Consider the following 22406-nt stretch of genomic DNA (forward strand, 5'->3'; position numbering starts at 1 on the left):
TGACGACAATGTAAAACTGATGTTACCCTGATGTGTGACATTCTTATCTTGCACACTTAAGAGTTCTGCCTTGTTGAAAATCTGTGCAGAGCCAAGGCTTGCAGACAGCCATGACGACTCCAGGCTGGAGCTTGAATGTGGCTGCCTGCTAACGAGGCCATGCTCTAAACTCTTGAGGACAAACTCTTAAACAAAAGAAACACCTGAAGGTTCCAAAAGGTTCTCTTTGCATGCAAGTCATAATCAGCATTCAGATTTGTGGGAGAGAGTGACAATGGAAAGACGGGAATGACGTCGAGAGTTTGAAAGGCACTCCATCTATGTATACCAAACAAGCTGAGCAGCTTCATTTTCCAATGTTATCTCATTCAAATTATTTTCTTCTCTCATTTCTTAGTGTGTATGATGATTTACTCATTAAGCATACCACCACGGACGTGAGCTGCTTCCTGTGTGATGAGCACACGTTGGGAACCACAGCTGGCTTTGCCTACTTCTCCACCCAAAAAGAGCCCTGTGAGATGTTTTTGTTTGGCAGAGGCAAGTAACTGTGGAGCGATGAGTTTATCTTTTATTTCCCACCGCAACCTTTGTAGCTGCACCAATGACACCAAGAAAGAAAGACACCAATGGCCATTTCTACACGGTAAACTTCAGTAACATTTTGGGTGCACTCACACTCGGCCAATTGTACCTAGCTTGGGCCCACTTTACACCTAAAAGTTGTCAATTTCGGCAAGTGTAAGTGCTCTGATCTGCCCTCAAGTTTGGTACACTTCGCCTCCTCTGATAAGATTGGAATAGGTGGGTGAACGAACACGCATACCAGCCATAGAACTGTAATGCCAGTTCTTCTTGATTACCAGAACAGTTTGTTATAGAAATAAAGCCTAAAAATAACACAAAAGTCAAAATCCACGCACACTCACCCAAGACTACATAAAGATTAATAATCTGAATAATCCAATATAAGACTGAAAATAACCCCCACAGTCAGGGAAATTGCAGGAATGCTGTGTACAGCAACATTCTACCATAATGCTAGTAAAGTTTCTGAAAATGAAGTGCACATAGACGTATGTCCAAAATGAATGTAACCCAGATGATAGACAGCCAAGGATCAATCCATTTTATGGTAGATTGCTGCATATTCAGAATGACCTTGTATCAATGCTAGAATCTGCAATGTGTGATTACGTGTGAATGACATTTGGGGAATGTATGATGCATATCTGCATATTAATTAATGAGTGGAATTGATTATAAAACAGGATGTAAGCTATTACTGCATCAGTGCACGATGACTAACTAAACACAAAGTCACATCACTGGGCATTCATCAACATGGGCTGTAAATTATTATCTGAGCTGCTTCCTTCGTTGTCTGGCTGGGATCCTTCTGGAGTGGACAGTGCCAACAAAGTCACAAGTGAAGGACAAGGAATATGGGACTCCACCAGCCTAAGTCCCATTATCCAACAAGAGCATTTTCCCTGGCTCTCCTTGGAGACTAGGTTTGAGCGCCTGACATTTTGAATCAGCGTTTGGGATCCGCTATACAAACAAAAATAGGAGTTTCCACAGCAACACATTCTTGGTGGATCATCTCATCTATTTACACTGGCGAGCCTTAAAGCAGCCAGGCAAAAAAGAGATAAATGGGGTGCTTTGTAGCATTACCCACAACTTCCTGTTGATAACGTCATAGCGTTATCAACACACACAATCCAGAATACCTTCTTATACACGTTGCATCAACTTTGTGGGCTATTTGTGATCTATGCAAAACGTATGTGCAAGAGGGAGATGACCTGGAAGATAATGATGATGGCTCCAGAAGGCACCATGTCTGACTGGTGATTTGGTAGTTGAAGGAAAGCAAAGGAAGATAGGGTGTAAAAATTAGGTGCAAACTAACTGATGACACAAGCCTACACTGTGTGGTGGTCTCACCTGGTTGAACCTGCGAGTGAAGGCCACAACATTAGGGGCGGAACTGTGCTTCTCCTTCTTATTCCAACCACAGCTTGACAGCTCCTGAAATACAGACACACACACAGAATAAGAGAAATGCAGCAATTTTTTTTAACCAAAAGGTCCCTTAGAGGAAGTAGGGGGAGATAGAGATGCAGATGAATGGCAGCAAAAAAAATCAGTCAGACATTTTCAACTTGACTTTAGCCCCGTTTTGACTCTTTGCAGCCACGTTTAAATAAAACAGATTTCTTCTTGTACATTTTGCATAATCAAACAAAGAAACAATCAAAAGCTCTGGCAAGGCAGAAATATCAGTCTGAAAAAAAAGTGCTTCATGGTAATGTGTGTTGCAAAGGCTGTTCTATTTAATATTCTATCTAATCATAAGATTGGTTGACAAACATGGATGACATCAAGCAAAAACCCTTTGCAGGGGCACGGCAGAGCATAAGGGGTTTTTCCATAAGTCATTGCTTTTTGTCTGACGATTATTAAACTTTAAGGATATTTGCATTACATGTATGCTAGAATGACTTCCAAAGCATGTAAGCCACAACCCTCAGGGTGGCGCCATAATTGTAAGCAGTTAGCATGTTCGTGTCAAAAACATCCTTACAACCTCCATCAAGGCGGTAAGATTACTTTGTCCAACACTGCCAACACTTTCCTCTTCATGGTGCATTTTTTGACTGATGCGACTGATACTCCTGAGCAACTTAGTCTGGAAAGTACAGTATGTTCTTACCTCAATACCCAAGAATGATTTTAAGAGCTCCAGCAGAGTGGTATGACTACACTAAAACAGACGCGGGATGGTGCATGTGTGTATGAACAGGCAGGGGTTTGAGCATTAGTACTTTGGGCACATGATCATCGCTTTAGAGGAGCAGGATGCATTCCCTCAAAGTGATGGGGTAAAGACTACACAAACATGCCTTCTCCATCCGTCCTGAGTCCAAGTACATTGATGTAAGAGTGAAAGTTCTCCTACTTATGAACATGATCAGCTGAATCGGGCAAGCAGCTGCCCACTACTACCACCACCACCACACACACACCCACAGTTTCCTCCCTGTGTAACTAAGAGCTGTCTTCAGGCAACATCGTCTAATAACAAAACTCCCAGAAATGGACCACAATTGCAAAAGGAAGTAATCTGCGATACAAATGGTAAAAGCAGAGTGAGGAGGTAAGGGCAAAACGTGGTAGTGTTAACACAAGGATGTGGAAGCCCTTATGGGATCATCGCTGGCCTTGCACGGAGACCCCAGAGACTCATAGGCAGGATGTGGCTGGATCAGCCAGTAGGAGCCAATTGTTGATTTAATATCTTAGCCTTTTTAAATAAGTGCTTCCCTTCTTCAATAGCCATGTCAATCATTCTCTCCTTGGGTGCTATGGAGCGGCGAACAAAAGTGTGCTCTATGGTTGGAGGAGGTGGGTGTGTTTTTCGTGTCCTGCAGCTCTTGCCCACCAACTGACCACCCGGGCCTTTTAAGACCATAAGAGCTCAACAAATTATGCTGATCCTTCAATTGTGGGCCACCTGGAACTGTCAGGTGAGCAAGAGTCCATCCAACTAAGCCTAAAATGGAGCTGAAAGCTGACTTTTTTTCTCCTGACATTTAAACAAAAACTACATCTGACACCAGTCATGTTCTGCAGAGGACGTCAACTGGCTGGTTTTTGAAGGCTGCAGAAAAAAAGCCTGAGCCACAGTCATTGTGTGTCATTGCTACTCATTGCAGCACTTTCTTGAAGGCCAGCTCCTGTGAAGCATCTACAGACTACAGACGCTACCCATGGCAGCACAGCTGGGTATATAAAAGTTACAATTAAGTAGAAGAAAATGAGGCTTGTGAGAAAAACTTACGTCAACGACAGATGAAGAAGCACTTACTTTGACTGTATGTATTTGTTTGTGCTTAGCTAACTCTTCTACTCCTGAAACACTGCACACAAAAGAATGCCATTACGGCAAATCATGTCCACCTACTAAGCTGGACATCGGACGTGGCCTACCTTGGAGGCGCTGCAGCAGAGGGATAGTGATCATCTCAAGACCCACGGCTGCCCAACTGTCCTAATGGCATCACATCTTGGACCTGGACTATTATACTCTATGTTTTTATTTAACTGTCACATGTAAACCTCTCCACATCCATTGCAGCCTGGTCATCCTAGAAGGGGGATTCCCCCATCTGCGGTCCCTTCTCAAGGTTTCTTTTTCCCTAATGGGTTTTTGAGTTTTTCCTTGCCCTGATGGGGGTTCAGATCAGGGGATGTCGTCTGTCGTCTATTGTCTGTCTTCTACTGTTGCCTGCTTGTTAAGCCCTTTGAGGCTCTTTTGTGATTAAGGGCTATATAAATAAACTTGACTTGACTTGACTAAGCTGCACATGCCATTACTTTTATAATGACAAATACATGCTATTGTTAACACCCATGAATTGGACTGGCTTGAGATTTCTCACACAGCTCAAATGTGTTCCCACTGCACACCCACTGTAACTCTAGGGTGGTTAGCCTATCATTCTGACATTTGGTACACACATTTAGGGAAGTGACAAGCAACCCGTTGTCTAGTCCGGAAAATACTTTATGTTCTTGTCAAAGCCTCAAAACAGCCCCAGTAAAGTGTGTTAGGGTGCTGATGTATTCACTGGCATTTTCAAAGCTAAAATGCATGAAAATGTTGAGAGGTTTTATATTACAGCCTTATTCTTGCAGTTTTCTCCACTTTTCAATCCAGAAGAAAATGCTAATTGGTGTTACAAGGACGTCATAAGAAGTATCATATAAAGAGCGGTTTGTGCTGAATAAGATAACCAGCTGCAGCTTAGCCACAGATTGAGATGACCTCATGAGTGATACCACACTGGTTCATTTTCCCTTTGTCTACATTGTAAATGGAAACCTGCAGTGTCGGGGTCCCTGGGAATATGAAGAAAGAACAGGCCACGCGCCAGGATACAAACGGAGGAGGAAGGATGGGGGGGGGAGTAAGACAGGGTGGGGAATTGATTGAAAAAGCACATTTTGCAGCGTGAGACAAAGAGATTACTAGTATTCATTTACAGCAAATGACAGGAAGGAAAACAGGGATTGTTGATGATGTTCACAAGACCCTGAAGAGAGACCCTTGACTGATTGTCGGATGTTGTCAAATTTAGTGCTGCGGGTCAACGGGCTTACTCGGCTTACTTAAAAAAAGCCAACAGGGCAGTGTAAAAGAGAATTACGACTTGGATAAGGGCTGTCTCTAAACTATAGACTCTGGCTGGATCTGCAGGCACCATTAGCTTTCTACGCACGGCATTGGAGGGAATGACTTTTCCATGAGCATTTTTACTACCACTAACCACTGTACTGATCATTTGTCAAGAACAGTAAAATTACACTAAGCATGTTCACATGTGAAATTTGGACTGCACCCTTTGTCAAATGCTGAAATTGTTGTAATTATTGCTACCGTGAAAGCTCTGTAAAAAGTTTGTTAACCACCGGAATAGAGCATTTAGTGGCTTATCCCTTCAGACATTTGACCTGAACCCATGTACCCCCTACTCCTCATTTGAGCGTCACTTTTTTTGCCCACTCATGATGACTACGGCTTGAGTCTGCATATTCATTTAGTACCAACTTGAAGGGGAGAGTTTAACAATCATGATAAAAATGGTATCTCTCTGAAGGTCTTTGTTGAAGATTGATGTCTGTTCTTCTTTCTCTTTGGGCTTTTCCCTTCAGGGGTCGCCACAGGACATCAACCGCCTCCATTCAACCCTGTCTTCTGCATCCGTCTCTCTCACACCAACTTCCCTCATGTCCTCCTTCACTACATCCATAAAGCTCCTCTTTAGTCTTCCTCTACGCCTCCCACCTGGCAGCTCTATATGCAGCATCCTTCTACCAATATATATGTCCCAACCACCTCAGTCTGGCCTCTCTGGCTTTATCTCCAAGGCCTCTAACATGTAATGTCCCTCTGATGTACTCCTTCCTGATCCTATCCAGGCTGCATGGCAGACGAGTGGTTAGCGCGCAGGCCACACGGGCAGGAGACGTGAGTTTGATTTCACCCTCGGCATGTTTGCATATTTTCCATGTGCATGCGTGGGTTTTCTCTGGATACTCCGGCTTCTCTCACATTCCAAAAAAATGGATGCGAGGTTAATTGCCAACTCCAAATTGTCCATCGGTATGAATGAGAGTTTGGAGTGAACGGTGGTTTGTCTATATGTGCCCTGTGATTGGCTGGCGACCAGTCCAGGGTGTACCCCGCCTCTCGCCCGAAGACAGCTGGGATAGGCTCCAGCACGCCCGGTAGAAAATGAATGATCCTATCCATCCTGGTCACTGCCAATGAGAACCTCAGCATCCTCATCTCTGCTACCTCCAGTTCTGCTTTAAGTCTTTTCCTCAGTGGCACTGTCTCTAGACCATGAACACTAGAATATGGCAGGTTTCACCACAGTTTTGTATACCTTATTCACGTACCCCCTATTGCAATTGCCGTACACCTTGGGGAATGTGTACCCCACTTTGGGAACCTAAGCTCTAATCAATTTAACACAAAGTCTCCTGTAGAGTGTGTGGTCTATAGGACCGAATAACGGCCAGGGTTTCCAATTGCAGAACTGTTGATATCGTTGGAAGATGGTAACTGCAGTAGCTGCATGTATTCAGATTTAGATTCATTTGATTTAACCAGGTAGATCCTGTCAAGATCAACCTCTTTTTAAAAACCATGTAGGTTTGGATTTTTTTTCTCCGTTAATAAAGTTGCATTCAAACATGTTTGATGATCTAGAACATTTAACTGTGACAAATATGAAACAAGAAATCTTTTTCACACCGCCTCACAAAGAAAAATCATTCATTGTTATATACCGTATATCACCATCTGAATACTGTAAATTACACAAGACATTGTTTGACTTGGACTCAACACCCAAAACCATTAAGTCTGCAGGAGGGAATGGCCTGTCTTTGCATTGCAAACATAACCTTCCATCGACATCATCGCCACTCCTCTCACATTTCTACAGGATTCCCGCAGCAGGGGTGCGGACGTGTGATGTGAGCTTTTTCAGCAGGACATAAAATGCTATGTGAACGCTGTATTTCCCAAGAACTAAGAAGTGACGTTGGTCAGACAGCCACCACATAACTCACTGGGCTCATGTCATGACTGACTTACGGGGAAAACCTCAGCACCATCTCTATTACCTAATATTTCACTGGTCCCAGCTGGAGATGATTAACTTCAGAAAATGTGACGGGGGAAGAGATTATAAGAATGTGTCTCAAGTTGAAAATGTCCTCTCGCTAGAGGAAAGTAGCTAGAGCTTTTCAATATAAGACATGCAAGCCAGCCAAGCGTTACTGCAGTCAGTCATTTCAATTCAGGCTGGAGTTCACAGTGACTTTGTGAAAACAAATTAGCAACAACTGGCTTTTATTGCAAGTTTAAATGCTCTCACAAAAGGAACAATAATACTATTATCATAACAATAACTTAAAACTCATCTACATTGGGTAATATGGACATAAAGGTGACTATACGGGTGTTATTCCATGTGTAGATGGCTAAAAAACATATTACAAGATTGTAAACAGGTTTCTGATACCATAACTATGAAAATATTCCATTTATAAAGAAGGAATCCTACTTCCTGGAAATTAATTTTTCGCGGTCAGGTCTGGAACCAATTAATCGCAATAAACGAGGGATTACTGTATTATTATTATGTCCAAATAAATTTTTACTACAAAGCAACAGTCAAAAGGTCAAACTTAGGTTAGCTATCATTACACAGATGCGATTCTCCTCCCAACCGAAGCTAATAAAAACATTGTTTAATAAGTATAAGCCAGACCACAGGGAAGGACCACTTTGAATAAATCCCGTGGATCATTTTCATTGTTATGCAAGCACATCAAAATGTCTGATCTGGTAACTTGTGGAAAGAGTGCAGTAATGCGTGAAACTTAATTTACAATGTCCAAACAAAGAGTTCCTCTCATCTCTTCTTGCAAGAGATTCTTTCTCGTGTCCCCGTTGTCCTCCTTATCCAAAAGAAAACAACCCTGCATCATAAAATGCACAGTGATAGGATGACTGGTGAATCCCTTATCATTTCCCATTTGCAAGTGAACCATAAGCTAGTGGAGTATACTGTATCCCACTGCTCTTGTACAGCATTTAACGAGTGCCGAATAAACGAATATTACACAACCAGCTCTTTAATATTTTCCTACTACAGCATACACATACACCTGGTTCATGCATTATATGACTGCAAGACATGGAGAGTGACTAGCAGTGGAAAATAAGAGCTGAGCTCCTTTCAAGTAGCTTTTAAAATCAAGTGTGCAGAGAGGAGAAAAGTCTACTCCACTCCCACCTGTGTCCCTGCTACAATGCTGCCAGCTTCACTCTGTATGCGGAGTACCCTCCACTCTCCTGTAAGACTACTGCAGCCTTACAATCTCGGACTGGTAAACCTCACACAGTGGGTCAGTTAAGCCGACCGGGGGTGGGGACTCTGGGACAAGTCTGCGCTGACAAATCCCGGAGTGGCCTCTGCCTGAACCTGGCCCACATGGTTCCGGTGAAAGATTTACCTTATGTGGAGCATGTCTGACTCTCTTGTCTAGCTCGGGGCAATCATACACTTCATACACTGATGTTCACTGAACAATGATGGCAGTCAGACTGCATTTACAGTATAAGCAACACAGCAGGCTACATTCAACATTGTGTCATCACAGCTGTCAAAAGACGGCCAATGGAAACTAACAGAAGGTGCAAATCTAAATGAAGACATCGCATATGCTATATACACGCTGGAACCTGATTGGTTGTGCACAGGTTCCAATCACCATAAATTCCAGACTACTTTTTTCACACGCAATGAGAGCTGAGGCTTAAACAATGATGTGGCTAATTTATGGCTAAAATTACTACAGTGCCCATGATGATGCTTAAGCGTGCAGATTCAGGAAGTAGTGAATTGGAGTAGTAAAGTAGACGCTAACTATACATTTTGAAGTCTTACGTAGCAATCATGTTTTGATCTGACAAAGTTTAAGTAAGTTTGATCAAGTGTGGAATTACAATAATTTCTTCTTGGACTGCTTGGACCACGGCAGCTGTTGAACTCTGATGGAGACTCATTGGAGCTGAGTGACGCTGGGAAGTGTAGATACTATTGCAAGGTTTGTAGTGTGTCTTCCTGTGTAAATACCCCATGTTACAATGTGGACACCTGCACCTTATAGACAGGCATATATGGACAAACATTTTTTTCTCTTTAAATTTGGTAGCGCATAATAATCCGGACTTCATGGAAGTTAGATTTGACACGAATGCCATCTGTTCCAGTGAGAATAGCATTCATAACCATCTTACAAGTGTCAAAGGAAACTTGTCGCTGGGTATTAAAAGTAAGTAAACTAACTGATCTGATCCAATATCAGGTTCCAATACCAAAACAAATCTAAAATCTCGTGAAAATGTTCAATTTTCAAATGATACAACATTTAGGTTGAATATGATAAAAAGGTTGAAATGATATGCAAACAATGCTATCAACCGTTGTCTTTGTAAAAAAAAAATGATAATGCAACGTTGGCTTACCTCCGGCTGGATGGCTTTGAACACAGGAGCGTCCATGAGTGTAATCTGGCCCTGGAGGAAACATTTTTTTATTACTTTTTTCATGTTGTTTATCATACCACACTCTTGATGGTATCCATGGCATCCATTAAGTATTAGTTCATTTGATAACATCTGTTCAGCATAGAACAGGGGTGTCTAAATTGTGACCTGGGGGCAATTTATGGCCCGCTACATTTTTTTTTTTATTATTGGCCTTTGGCACATTCTAAAAACACAAACAAGAAAACAGTAGAAATGGAAAAAAGAGCAGTAATTTTATGGAATAAAGCCAAAATATTAGGATAATAAAGCCATAAAATTAACAGAAAAAATTGGAATGTGTTGTAAAAATGTTGAAATGTTAAAAACAAAACAAATATTTAAGTCATGATATTATGATAACTCCGGTTTCCTCCCACTTTCCAAAACATGCTAGGCTAATTGTCGACTCCAAATTGTCTATAAGTATGAATGTGAGTGTGAATGGTTGTTTGACTATATGTGCCCTGTGATTGGCTGGCGACCAGTCCAGGGTGTATCCCACCTCTTGCCCGAAGACAACTGGGATAGGCTCCAGCACCCCCTGCGACCCTCGTGAGAATAAGCGGAATAAAAAATGAATGAATGAATGACTTAATTAATATTATTGGGTTGGAAAAAGGTTGGAATAAAGTCATAAAGTCAAATTTGGGAAAATAAAAGAATGAAGTCATAATATTACATGAAAAAAATACCAGAAAAGTGAAATATTTGCCTTAAAAAGCAAAAAAAGTGTCACATAAGGAGAAAAGGTTCATACTAATAATACGCTTTGACTGATCACACAACCTGAAATGAAGGCTGTTTCTTGTCAAACAGATATCTACATGGGTTGGTTTAAAAAATGTGAGCGTAAAAGTTTGGACTCCCCTGGCATAGAGCATACAGTGCCCTCTTGTGGTTGGGACTGAGCACAACAAATATTGTATGCACTTTAGTAGAAGTGTAATCCTATTTGTTAAGAACTTCTACTGAAAGTTTGTATATTAAATCTCTTCGTTCTAAATCCTTCCCCTCCCACTGTTATAGATTCCACCTTGGGTCAGTACATCCCATTTGTGCTGGCACTAGTAAACACGCGGAGGTGAGTCAGATGAGGACAGCCAGAAGCACACACATGTGCGTGCACACACACTTACAGCATATTCTTCCGGTGTGACCTTCAGCACATCGAAGACAACAGCATCAAAGCTCTTCTTCAGCTCAGACGAAGCCTTATCACTGAGAGACTCTGAGCTGCTGCTCCTCTGGAAGAAGATTAACACACAGTTTTATTACAGAGGACAATATCTGAAATACTAAAACAATTACAACAATTAAACAACAACAACAGTTAAAGTGCGTTTAAGGTGACAATCTGGGCATGGATGGCTTAATTTCTTGTGTAGAAACATTAGCAGTAAGCCTGCACAAGTTAGTCTTTATTAAAAGGGGCCAAATTGTGCTTGGTAGTGGTTTAGTTTTTAGTAATAAACTGTGGTCTCACCTCAGAGGTCGTCACAGCAGTCAGGGCGAGGCTTGATTGGCCATTTGGGAAGTCCATCATTCCCACACCATCCAGCTCTAGCGCAGGAGAGCGTTGTTCATCATCTCCAGCTGCAGCAAAGCCCGCCCTGCCCTGCAAACCGCAGCCACACAACACAATCAATTCAGCCCCATGCAGGATTGCGCTCACCTGCATACGGAGCAGAGAGGCATGGCAGTGTAACAGCAGCAGTACCACCTAGTGGCTGACAAAGGTGGCATCATCAACAAACCAGAATTCTCCCCAAGAAATCGAGGTTATTGTAGTTGGGAGGTTGTGAGAGTTCAGATGAGGCTTTAGGAGATCTGCATTCAACATATGGACACTCTCACAGTTGATTACATCACACAGATAAGGACATAGGAAAGGAAGATTAAGAAAAGAGACTAAATTGGCTTACAGTAAATGCGGGAGTACAACCACATGACCTACTTATGTTCCATTGGAATGTACTCCCATTACTTTCTACTGCCATCAGTACAATATTGTGTTACTTTCCATCAATCAGCCTCTGCTTTGACAAATTATGATAGTGTGTTGCATGGCATATATACCAAATCACCCATACACTACTGCACGTCACTTTATAACATTCTTCACTGCCACACAAGTGTAGAAAGAGTTAATAACACTTAATGTTAAATGTAAAAGAACAATAGAGCGAGTCTACCACAAATTTGGAAAATTTCATGTGTATATTTATTTCCCTTAGAAACTCTTGTTGAAGCTGCTCCTTCTTTTGGGTCAAAGGTCGTAAAAAAAACAAACAAAAAAAGCACAGTATGCTTGTGAGAGTGACTAATCACAGCAGAGTTGGCGTACGTGGAGGGCGGCCAGTGGTGGAGCAAATTAAACAGACCTTCGGGTTGGAAGTAGGACGTCCATGGAAACATTAAAAAAGAGATGCAGAATCTGGAAGATCTAGAAAGCTTTCTGTGCGGGTTATCGTGTGTAGCTGCTTTATAGGAGTCCACAATTCAATACAAAGCACAGAAAATGAGCATGAGAGGTCCCTTTACAACACGCATATATCTAGGCCATATTCAACCATGAGACAGCAATCTTTTAATCATTAATTACTTTGTGAAAAAACTGTTATACTGCGATGTAGCGAGGGACAACTGTATTTGCGAAAATGTTGGTGGAGTTTTGAAATGGAGTTTTGGGACTTTTTAGGAGGTCCCACTGTACTTGAACATCAAGAATTATGATAAGAAAAACTTCATTTATACTTAACATTATATTTCAATGTCGCTTTCTTCACAGGAGAAACCTCAATGAATTTTTAAAGACACCAAATGAGGATAGAATACTTTCATGCCTGTGCTTCCTGCCAAGCCACACATATATAACCACTCTATCACATGTCAAATTCCACCCTTATGGTCCAACAGCGGAGGAAGCAACAGCCCCTGTGTGTTTACAAGAATGCTCACTTTAGTTGAAGACGTGCATTACATTACTATTTGTTTTTGTGTGCGTGTGAAGCAAATATTGGTGCTAATCGGTCGTTTCAGTGCAAACACCATTACAACGGCTGCATGGTGTGATAATGTTAGCTTACTGCCCCGCAGGCAAACTGTACAGCCTGCTACTGCAAATCACAGGTGGTGAACGCTTACCGGTTTGTGTGTCAGATGAGCATGGTGCTGGAGGTGAGCTCTGAGCCTCTTGCTGTGCGTCACTGTCTTCTTCGTCGTCGTCGTATATCAAGTCGCACAAGTCACTTGGAAGCTGCCTGCCTGCTGGACGTTCCTGCAAACAAGAAAACATTTAATTGCAGATGTCGCCACGCATCATATGACTGCAGACAATGCGTGGTGTAGTAAGTAGTACTTGTCTCTTAGCGGCCACTAGGTGTCTCCCCACTCAAAGGAAACAACCATATTGGCCTGAAATGCAGACAAATGCTGCATGCTGGCAGGCTTTTGGGCATCAGTTGGTGGTAAAGACTCTCATCCACTTCAGGTTGTTATCAAGGCGGATAGTGGAAGTGGGGGGTACAAAGCTCATGAGCAGAACAAACACTGGATTAAGATTTCTGCAGGGCAATGTAAACTTTAAACCACTTACTGTCCCTCATGCATTGACATTCTTTTAAAGATCACGTCATAGATCGCTAAAAACAACCAGAGAAAACACTGGAATAGAACCAGCAATTATTTTTGTAGAATATATGTAGGTACTGTAGGTGTCATTGTCAGGCATCTAATGACTGAAGCTTGTTCCTGCTTGTCTGCTGTTTAGTCACAATGTTCTCTGGCTCAGCAGCCATCCGGGACAAACACAACAGCTCCTTTCTACACCCACACAGCTCCAGCTTTAAACCTTCAAAAAGATCCATGGTGATAAGAAGTCACCCCCATCTTCTGAGGCATTTCATGTCAATGTGATCTGGAATGAAATGGAATGGAGAAGAACCTGTGGTGTTAATGGAGGCTCACCTTTCACAATGAACATGGAATCAAAGTCTGTGAGGGGACAGAGTGTTCTTTTACATGTCTGCTTCCTTTTGCATGCAGCCAAATGAACAAGTTGGGCCTTAAAAACAATTCCTCCTCCACAAAATGAAGGGAGCGTGAATTCATCTATTTCAGAGTCAAGATGTACAGTCCATCTATTTTCTTCTTCACTGCCATGGAAGTTGTAAAAATAAGACAATGTTACCATTAATGACAAATCAGATAAAAATACTAGGTGACGAGGTAATTATTCAGCGAGACCGAAGTACCAGAACTCAAAAACCAGCTCTTTTATTGCAGATTTAAATGATCATATGACAGGCCCAACAACAATAACATAATACTGATAATAATAATCATAATCATAACACAGGTTATTGTGGTGGTCATAGCCCACAACTAGCTAAAACTGAACTCTAACCCTTGACGCCACCGTCTGTCCACCATCAATTCTGCTCCCCTACAAGGTAAACTGTATTAAATTGCTTACTCTCTCTGCTCTGATCATCCACAATATTGGGTAATATCCGTGTAAGGGTGACTGTAGGGATGTTGTTTCATGTCTAAATGTCTCTAATAAATGTTTGAAAATGTATTTAGAAGGACGTAAACAGGTTTGTATGCCATAACTATGAAAATATTTATATATAAGGAATACTATTTCTCCCCGCTCGGGAATCTCTGTGTGGAGTTTGGGATTTGGGGCTAGGGACACCGTTAATCCAATCCAGTATCAATATGAGGTACAAGCATAATTCACATACTGGAGATCGATTTCCGATTCATGAGCCATGTCTGAGCAAATGTCAAAAGAATATCAGCAAATAGAGCTGTCGCCACACATTTACTGCAGACACGCTCCAAGCCATACAAAACACCACAACACAATCCGGTCGCTACAATAGCATACAACCTCATAGGAAACAATAATGATTATGTAGTGACCCCAAAGTTATGTGTCATGTTAGGAGCTCTGTGTTGTCAGACTGTGAAGTCGCGAATGTTTGTGACACTGCATGTCCGGAGACACCACATTCACTGATATTATTTTGGCATGGTTGTATATTAAAGTAAACAGAACGCCTGTAAAATCATGGAATTGCCCAATAAAAACAGAATACACTGTTAAAAGCTGAAACTTGCGGAAATTGACATAACCTGAATAAAATGCTGTCAAAGTGAGAAGGAGGAACATTTGTGTGGGGGAAGTATTTCCCCGGCTACTCAATCGTGGCTTAATCCCATCACAAACACTAGCCGGTCCCCTCCCAAACAGTCAGTCAGGCAAATTTTGACAAACACCGACAAGAAAACGTGCACAAGGCAGCTGAGTCATACGATGACTTTAATGCCATCACTGCTGGTTAGTTACGTATACATGATAAATGTCACCTTTTCTCAAAGAAAATCAACACAAAAATACAATATCAGAACAATCCACCAATCCCCCTTATTTTCCACCAACTGCTAAAATATACAATCCCAGCAATCTACTGAATCGTTAACTAGTAGAAACTAAGTCACAGAGAAACAAGAAGTTGTTCAACTGATGCTGTAAGTACTCCATGCAAGGTGCCCTGTTGAATGAGGCCTCTCTGGGCTGCCAGGCTGCTATTTGACATTCACACACTGCAGGCACTGACAAAGAGAGTTTGCAGCCTCTTCAGCAGACTCTGTCGACGTGCGTTACGGGCGCATGCTTGTGCGTTATCGTCACACATATTGCGTATGTGCGTATGTGACAACGCATTCCAAGCCTTCACATTTCTATCCTTGTTGGTTCTTTAAAAATAATGTATATCTCTATAGTCAACAGCTTCACCTGATGTTGAAACAAACTGAATACATGGTGGCGGCCATGATTTTCAAATAATCTTGCTCAAATTTTTCACACATGTGCTTGTCAGTTCCCGGGAAATGTTTATCAAATTCCATGCTGATACAGCTGCACACGCTAAGGTTACAGTCAAATAAAAGCAAGATAGCGTACTACGTTATAGGTCTTCTAACGAGCACTGCCTTCATAAGAAAAAGGTAGGTCTTTCACCAGTAGCTAATGATTATCTAGCATCACACTTCATTGTGTTATAATTCCTAGCTACACAAAAGCAGGGCAATAAATGGCAAACGGTCACATGTCATTCATCATTCAAACACACAATACAGCAGCCCCAATCCCATTTAATTCTGTATACACATTTATGACCACCGCATCACCATTCCAGCTCCACGCGTGATGTTTATGTGGGTAGGTCTGCATCCCTTCCAGCAAAAGGTCACAAACTGTGAATCAGGTTCAGACACTGCCCCGTCGCCTTTTTCACACCTAGTGGGCCCTGTGAGTGTCGCATTTCAAATTTGCTCTCACGTCTGTGCTGCGCATCCACAAAGTGTCCCTCTCACTCACTGCTTGCGGCGAGAGTTGCAAAAGGGCAGCTGCGCTAACACACCAACACCTTGCATTGGGCGAGATTTCGTCACTGTCATCATGGCATAGTTGTGTCGGGACATGCACACGAAATAGGAAATTGTGCTTTTTCCTACTCAAGTATATGAATACATGGGAGAGTGAAAGATACAGGGACACACTGATATAATCCTACCTAAAACATGACGTTAAAACACTTGAATGAAATAATTACAATGTTCTCCTTCACCGGCCCAGACTGCACGGCCCTAAAGTGTAGTGTTGTAGGGTCCATTATGTTGGACAAGTGCAAAATTACAGCGTATATGTAAAAAGTGGATAAAGTAAGCAATAGCGCTTCTTGGAGAGACACTTTGACACACGCTTTTATAGCCACCCTGCTGAGTACAAGCGGTGTGTATTGAATGGCTGTGACGTGCAGCCACATGCTGTGTGTGCAGGTTATTAGAGACAGGGTGTGTGATCGGCCAAGATCAATAGTGCTCTCCTTGGGATGCTCAAAGAGTGACAACTGCCATTAAGGAAACACCAATGTTCTCTCTGGTAATTTAACTCGAAGGTATCTCTGCTCCACTAACCAACAACAAAACTAATGCACAGATAGAATTATAACGCCCCTGGTGGGGGTAGTAATCACTGACTTCATTGGCCAGTGTGTGCAGGATAATTAGAGACGGGACTCTGTGTGTGCTAAGGAGGAGAAAGACGAGGGTACGGCAGCTTAATGGGCTGTCACATCTCTCCACAGCTCAGCGGCAACACACTGACCCACTTTGCCATCCTGGTGCATTTCTGGCACGATTTTCAAATGCATCGAGTCTCATCACTGCTGACAGACAAAACAAGATCTGCATGCATGCATAGCATAGTAATTTTACACACACGCACACACACCAGGAAGAAGTATGTTGTAACAATAGTAGTGTATTCTTAGCCTTGGTCTTTTTTTGGAAGCATGTGTAAGGAAAACATGCATGCTTTTTTTTTTACTGACTGCCACTGTTACGTCAATTCAACACTGTTGTCCATTAAAAGGTCCTATATTCTACTATTTTTCACCAGCTGTATGGTGTCAAAGTGTTTTCCTCCTTCTTGAGTTCTTATTATTTGCACGTTCAACACAATTACACTCATGGATGATCGGTGTCGGAATCAGCACCATAAATCCCCGATCGGAGCATCCCCAAGCAAGTTCAAAACTAATAAAAAAAAATGTCACCTCCGGTATATCACAAAGCTGAAATGTAGTTTTTTTTTTTTGCATTATATACCGTATAACATCTTAGCACATCTATGTGTACATCTGTTGCTTTACTTAAAATGTATATTAACTTCTTAGCATATCTACTTCTACATCTGTTGATTTACAAAAAAACAATAAAAAAAATCCAACTTAAAGCTGCCGTGTCAATAGCTGACTGAAAAAGACTATTTTTTTGGTTTTGTTTACTTCACAAAACTGTCCTCTACACGGGGCTAGTTCGTCAGGGGCGGTGTTATGTCTATGAGGAAGGAGGGATTTCCTGCATGATTGCATGGAACTTTAAAAGCCAATGTTTGAGCCCTCTTTTCTTGAAAGTGGAGACTCACATTTGGTACTCATAAACTGGCTCTAGATCATGGGTGTCCAAACTTTTTCGACTAAGGGTCGAATAGTGAAAAGGATGTGGAGGCCACTTTTACATTTTTCAAACCAATCCATGTACATATGCTGAGACTAGGGCTGAAACTATTAATTATTAAATGAAAATTAAATGGGCGAGCCACACAAGGATGTAAATTTAAACATAGGCGGGAGTCAACTGTATGTATAAAATCCACCCGGTTGCTACAATTCTGCTGCTTCTAAATCGGTATCATGGCAGCAGTTTGCACCGTGGGGTGTCATTATGCTTTTTATAGAGGCATGTCTCCCCTTCTTCCTCCTGCCTCCTCTCGCTCTCTCTCTCTCTCTCTCTCTCTCGGTCGGTCCCTCCAGATCTCTGGTTTGATAATTAGAGCTTTTTCTCAGGCCTGTCCACGCCTTTGTCTTTTCTCGTGGCACATCCTCCAAAGACTGAGACTCTTGCAACACACACACACAAATCTCCACATTGCGCAATCGTACAAGAGGCTAGTCCAGTCCAACAACAAGATAAACACATAAACTCCATGCCCTGATATTGTCTTGATAACAATAACTGGTTTGCATACAGTAAATAAATTTGTAAAACAAAGCTACAGATTTGTAGCCCTATTGGTGAGCAGGCAGCAGGTGCAGGTTTAAGTCGACTCGTGCTGAAGACCAATGTGACTTGACCGTGTGACAGATGAATGAAGGAAAGACAAATAGGGAGAGGAAGTGGAGGAAGTGGGGCACTGGTGGCAACACTGATGTCTGCGGCCATTCACTACACAGACTATTTACAAGAAAAGGGCAGGGGAACAATGCAGAGCAGCCAGAGTGTTTAGAGGAAACTGATAAGATCTCTATGTCTTCCTCTATGAGTCTCTGAGGACTGTCGAATGTCAACACGCTACAGTAAAAACTTGTAGCGACTGCAAACCTTGTACCCAGCCACAACATTTGGTATAGTTTCTAATGTGGTCCAATATGAGAGCTGCATACACAAAGATTATGTGCTAGGCATTAAAAGTCCACTGCAGTCCTGTAGGTGGCAGTAATGCAGATCCCAAAAGGTAAGATTTGTTCTCATAGAACAAGGCTGTATATGCATACATTTCTGTACACAAACCATCAAGTCCCATATAAGGAACATGTGGAATCTGCAGTGCATCTCATGTCCTACCGGCGAAGAGCTGTCCTCATTTAAGTTGGCCTACTCAGCTCAGATACTTCAATAAATAATGCAGCAGCCAAAAATGTCTGTTTAGAAGCAAGCCCAAAGGTAGGCTTGGAAATATATATCCATTTCACACATTTGTCTGCACACTGTAGTGAAGGTAATTTACAAAGAGTATCAGACACTCTGTATTTGGTACACGAGAACAAGATGAGATGATAGTTCGACATTACTTTTAAGAAAAGTATAGGACTGACAAAGGGACTTTTTATTTGACTCAGTCACAAAACAATGCAAGTAGATTTTAAAACGTATGAAAACGTTTCAAGTTTTTGATCAAATGTAGAATTACTACACCTTCTGGATGGACATTAACACCACCACAACTATTGAACTACAATAAAAAGAAGCACCTGTTGAGTGGTGCTGGGAACACTAGGGTAGGTTGGATTCCAAGGTTTATAATGTACAGTGAAGAAAATAAGTATTTGAACACCCTGCTATTTTGCTATTTCTCCCACTTAGAAATCATGGAGGGGTCTGAAATTTTCATCGTAGGTGCATGTCCACTGTGAGAGAGATAAACTAAAAAGAAAAATCCAGAAATCACAATGCATGATTTTTTAACAATTTATTTGTGTGATACAGCTGCTAATAAGTATTTGAACACCTGAGAAAATGAATGTTAATATTTGGTACAGTAGCCTTTGTTTGCTATTACAGAGGTCAAACGTTTCCTGTAGTTTTTCACCAGGTTTGCACACACTGCAGGAGGGATCTTGGCCCACTCCTCCACACAGATCTTCTCTAGATCAGTCAGGTTTCTGGGCTGTCGCTGAGAAACACGGAGTTTGAGCTCCCTCCAAAGATTTTCGATTGGGTTCAGGTCTGGAGACTGGCTGGGCCATGCTAGAACCTTGATATGCTTCTTACGGAGCCACTCCTTGGTTTTCCTGGCTGTGTGCTTCGGGTCGTTGTCGTGTTGGAAGACCCAGCCACGACCCATCTTCAATGCTCTGACAGAGGGAAGGAGGTTGTTCCCCAAAATCTCACAATACACGGCCCCAGTCATCCTCTCTTTAATGCAGTGCACTCGTCCTGTCCCATGTGCAGAAAAACACCTCAAAGCATGATGCTACCACCCCCATGCTTCACAGTAGGGATGGTGTTCTTCGGATTGTACTCTTCATTCTTCTTCCTCCAAACACGCTTATTGGAATTATGACCAAAAAGTTCTATTTTGGTCTCATCTGACCATAAAACTTTCTCCCATGACTCCTCTGTATCATCCAAATGGTCATATGCAAACTTAAGACGGGCCTTGACATGTGCTGGTTTAAGCAGGGGAACCTTTCGTGCCATGCATGATTTCACATCATGACGTCTTAGTGTATTACCTACAGTAACCTTGGAAACGGTGGTCCCAGCTCTTTTCAGGTCATTGACCAAGTCCTGTCGTGTAGTTCTGGGCTGATTCCTCACCTTTCTTAGAATCATTGAGACCCCACGAGGTGATATCTTGCATGGGGCTCCACTCCGATTGAGATTGACCGTCATGTTTAGCTTCTTCCATTTTCTAATGATAGCTCCAACAGTGGACCTTTTTTCACCAAGCTGCTTGGTAATTGCTCCGTAGCCCTTTCCAGCCTTGTGGAGGTGTACAATTTTGTCTCTGGTGTCTTTGGACAGCTCTTTGGTCTTCGCCATGTTACAAGTTAAAGTCTTACTGATTGTATGGGGTGGACAGGTGTCTTTATGCAGCTAACGACCTCAAACAGGTGCATCTGATTCAGGATGATACATGGAGTGCAGGTGGACTTCTAATGGGCAGACTAACAGGTCTTTCAGGGTCAGAATTCTAGATGATACACAGGTGTTCAAATACTTATTTGCAGCTGTATCACACAAATAAATTGTTAAAAAATCATGCATTGTGATTTCTGGATTTTTCTTTTTAGTTTATCTCTCTCACAGTGGACATGCACCTACGATGAAAATTTCAGACCCCTCCATGATTTCTAAGTGGGAGAAATAGCAAAATAGCAGGGTGTTCAAATACTTATTTTCTTCACTGTATGTAAAGCAGTTAATGTGCAGTTCCAATCGTGCCTCACACACGGTCACTTCCATATTAAGTGTGTTATCATTCACAGTAGATGCCATAATTCAGTACATTGGTGACTTCCAAGTAGCACATAGGCAGGCTCCAAGTCAGAGACCGTTTTTATTTATCATGCGGTGAATTGATCACCGCAGGTGCACTAATCCCCCGTTTAGCGTGCTTAATTGGTTCCAGATCTGACTGTGATAAGTGAAATATCTAAAATAAGGATTCCTTACTTATGAATGGAATAGTTTCAGAACAGAAAACCTGTTTACAAACTTCAAATACAGTAGGTTTTTTACATTTTTAGAGAGCTTGAGGCATGAAATAACATCCCTATAGTCACCTTTAAGCCCATATTACCTGCTATAAATTTGCTATAAATGTAGTAGTGATGAGTAGTGCGCAGGAGTTGAGGTTCAGCTTGCCATGGTTTACGACTGCAACAGCAGCCTGTGTTTTTATTATGGATTTTTAGGGGATTATTGTGCCTGTTGTGAGATGAGAGAGTACTATGTCAACATCTTTGAATGTATCTTTTGAAAAATATTTGTTCATATGGCCATTTTCATGCTTGAAAATGTTTTGACTAATACACCAAAAAAAATTATAAATTGAGAGAAAGAGAAGCTGCACTTTCCAAAAGGTTGGTTTTTTATCTGAAATCACTTTGAATCTACTTAACAGAGCAATACCAAGACCACGAGCCTTCCATATGTGCACTCACACACACACACACACACACACACACTCATACTCAGGGCTGCAGCATGCATGACTTCCTCTAACATGGCATCGCCGCACCCTCCTCGTCTCCGGGGCCCAATAAAATGCACAATTGCAACTTGAAACAACAAAACGCAGCACCACTTGGAGGGCGGAGTTGAGTCATGAGCGAGATGCATCATCCATCGTGTGCTCTTGCACATGCACACTTGTTTGCTTCCATAGGTTGAGTTCACTAGGTCAAAGGTGGCACGGGGGAAAGGACACACACACACACACACACACACACACACACACACCCTGAGTTCAAGAGAGAACAACAAAAGATACAGGAAGAAGAAAAGGCGGAAAGTGTGGTGAAATTCTGAGAGGAAGTAAAACTGCACCCTTTGCAGTGAAATGAGGCGGAGACAGCCAAGAAACCGGAGCTTTTTCCCCAATGTAGCCATGGCGGCCTAACCTGCTTTGTGGAGAGGGACTTTCCTTTCCCTCTTGTCCCATCAGACAGCAGCTACGAAAGATTGCGTCTTTCATCTGCCTCTCACAAGGCTGAACAATGTTACACACTGTGCTTCTACCAGCCACGAGTGTGTGTGTGTGTATCAAACGGAAGAGGCGCAACAGCTGAGACTTGCAGAGAAACAGCTGTATGGCTTCAACTCCCCCCCTTCCCCCCAAATGAGGCCCTCGCAGCCCCCT

General features: G+C 42.1%; 1 protein-coding gene across 4 annotated transcripts in view; it reads right to left on the reverse strand.

Moving 5' to 3' along the window:
- The window catches only part of ralgps2 (Ral GEF with PH domain and SH3 binding motif 2), a 55718-nt gene that overhangs the window by 25603 nt on the left and 7709 nt on the right, over window positions 1–22406 (reverse strand). For all 4 annotated transcript variants that reach the window (XM_058072274.2, XM_058072272.2, XM_058072273.2 and 1 more), the window contains exons 2-6: window positions 12827–12959; window positions 11166–11297; window positions 10819–10926; window positions 9620–9670; window positions 1954–2037 (exon numbers count right to left, since the gene is read on the reverse strand). In XM_058072274.2, the coding sequence (XP_057928257.1) occupies window positions 1954–2037; window positions 9620–9670; window positions 10819–10926; window positions 11166–11225 (303 nt within the window). In that variant the 5' untranslated portion in view covers window positions 11226–11297; window positions 12827–12959. The remainder of the gene's footprint in view (window positions 1–1953; window positions 2038–9619; window positions 9671–10818; window positions 10927–11165; window positions 11298–12826; window positions 12960–22406) is intronic.

The sequence above is a fragment of the Doryrhamphus excisus genome, linkage group LG4 (genome assembly GCF_037039965.1).
Source record: "Doryrhamphus excisus strain RoL-2023G ecotype Guam linkage group LG4, RoL_Dexc_Guam_v1.1, whole genome shotgun sequence".
Lineage (NCBI taxonomy): Eukaryota > Metazoa > Chordata > Actinopteri > Syngnathiformes > Syngnathidae > Doryrhamphus > Doryrhamphus excisus.